A 1,925-nucleotide genomic window follows, 5' to 3' on the forward strand; every position below is an offset into this window, starting at 1 on the left:
TAAACCAAACAAGTGTGCTGTTCACAGTAGAGTATAACTAATGTATAAAACCAGCAAATCAGTATCTTGAGGAAGACAATAGAATAATGCTTAATTAAATCAAACCGAGGCCTGTAGCTTGTACAGTTTCCTTAAAACAGATTCGCCCCCTCCAGTATGTGCTCCGAGGATTCAGCGGACGTCTGTTTCCCAGGATACAACGGGCAAACCAGCAGAGTTGCAACACAAAGATGGTAGATGAAACACCAACAGTTGGGAAGCCCACCTTTAATCCAACAGTAACAAAACAAGAGCTTATTTTATATTCAAATGTATCGATCTTACACACAAAAACAATTCGAACTCTAAACACGTTTGGAGCCAGGAATGTCGATCCAGTTCAACATGAGCTCGATTTCGCCAGACTCGACGTTTCGAAGTCTCAGAAACATATGCTGGATAACTCGTCCATTTTCCCATATTACGGAGCTCTCCTCCACTAGGCAATTCTCTCTATTTGGTTTGATGGTTGTGATTATGGTTCCACAGGGGACACTCTCCAGCCGCATTCTGATAGCTTCCACAAAGGCTTTGATGCTCAATTCTGCATCCCCCATTTTGTCGTCAAAGGAGAATGTATCTCTATCGTACACTTGCTGCAATGAGTTTAAAAAAACTTTAATTCTCAATCTGTTTTTTTAATAAAATAAAATCGGGGACGGTAATTCGTGGGATCGAACTCATGAGCTGCCTCTTGGAAGTTTGGTTGGAAACTTACGAGTTAAAGCTGCAGAGTTAATGAGGTAAAAAGGTCGTGTTTTCGAGTTTATATAAAGAAGTACTTGTAGATAGATAGTGTGCAAAGAAATTAAATTAAGATGATAGTACCAGTTTGATTGGAATATTTGGGTCTTCGATGGATAGTGTTAATTCTTCGTTCCATTCAGGATTGACATTCTTTTTCACCACACGGGTTTTTAGTTTCTGATCATAATCGATAACAATATACGATGCACAAAATCAGTGTTTTTGCCTTCAAGATTTTGCACAAAGGGAGAGAGAAAATGAATCGGAATTATATACATATGAAAATTTAATGCCATCCACCGGAAACATTTCAAAACCTGTACAACCGTACCTGCTTGCCCATCCTAATAATCACGTACGGATCGCTGCTTCTGGCATCTCTTTTAGCGAGGTTTATCCCTTTTATTACAGTAATCCTTAGCAAGCCCAACAATTTTTCCATGAAACCCAATTTGTTTTTTTCCTTTTTACCCTTAATTTAGAGAAACAAGAACAAGCTGACTAACACAGCAACCTAGAGAATGTCCAAATTCTCTATAATTATTACAAACAATTTATGACTTTGCGCGTCAAAGAGGGAGAGAATATATACACTGAGTATGACCAACATCTTTCTTCATCATGATACTCAGATTTTACATTTTTAAAAAAACCCGTAATTAGAAAATGTAGTATATTTCAAACAAAACATATATATATATATATATATATATATATCACGCGGTACGATTTGGACAGATTTTTATATATATATATAGTTTTGATGTATTGCACACGCACCGTACACACTTACGTGAGGCAACATGCACTTCTTGAATAAAATAAAAAATGAAAAAATCAACATCTAATAAGTGAGTGTCACTTCATCAATACTAATATAAGTATTAAAACTATATATATAACCAACTATTCTTTAAGTCAACCCTTATATGTATACCGCTTGATGGTTGACTTGAAGAATAGTTGGCATTGGCGATATTTACTGGCTAGTTGTGTATTCGATTTTATTTTATTTTTAAATTTATTTTTTAAAAAAATACTGGGTAAGAGTTGACTTGACGAAGGAGGTGAATTGTAGCATGTATTGACTAATTAAAGTAATTAGTTAAATTTATTGATGCTAAGTTCGGTCTACCCAC

At 35.5% G+C, this 1,925-nt stretch overlaps 1 protein-coding gene across 1 annotated transcript; it reads right to left on the reverse strand.

The window, feature by feature from the left end:
* Positions 1-279: 279 nt before the first annotated feature.
* On the reverse strand, positions 280-1,379 carry LOC142522662 (protein C2-DOMAIN ABA-RELATED 4-like). The gene is made up of 3 exons (XM_075626183.1): positions 1,118-1,379; positions 868-963; positions 280-635 (listed from the first exon to the last, which is right to left on the reverse strand). Exons 1-3 carry the CDS (start codon positions 1,226-1,228, stop codon positions 345-347), a joined length of 498 nt encoding a protein of 165 aa, XP_075482298.1. The 5' UTR covers positions 1,229-1,379; the 3' UTR covers positions 280-344.
* Positions 1,380-1,925: the final 546 nt, after the last annotated feature.

Source organism: Primulina tabacum, chromosome 13 (genome assembly GCF_025594145.1).
Source record: "Primulina tabacum isolate GXHZ01 chromosome 13, ASM2559414v2, whole genome shotgun sequence".
Taxonomy (NCBI): domain Eukaryota; kingdom Viridiplantae; phylum Streptophyta; class Magnoliopsida; order Lamiales; family Gesneriaceae; genus Primulina; species Primulina tabacum.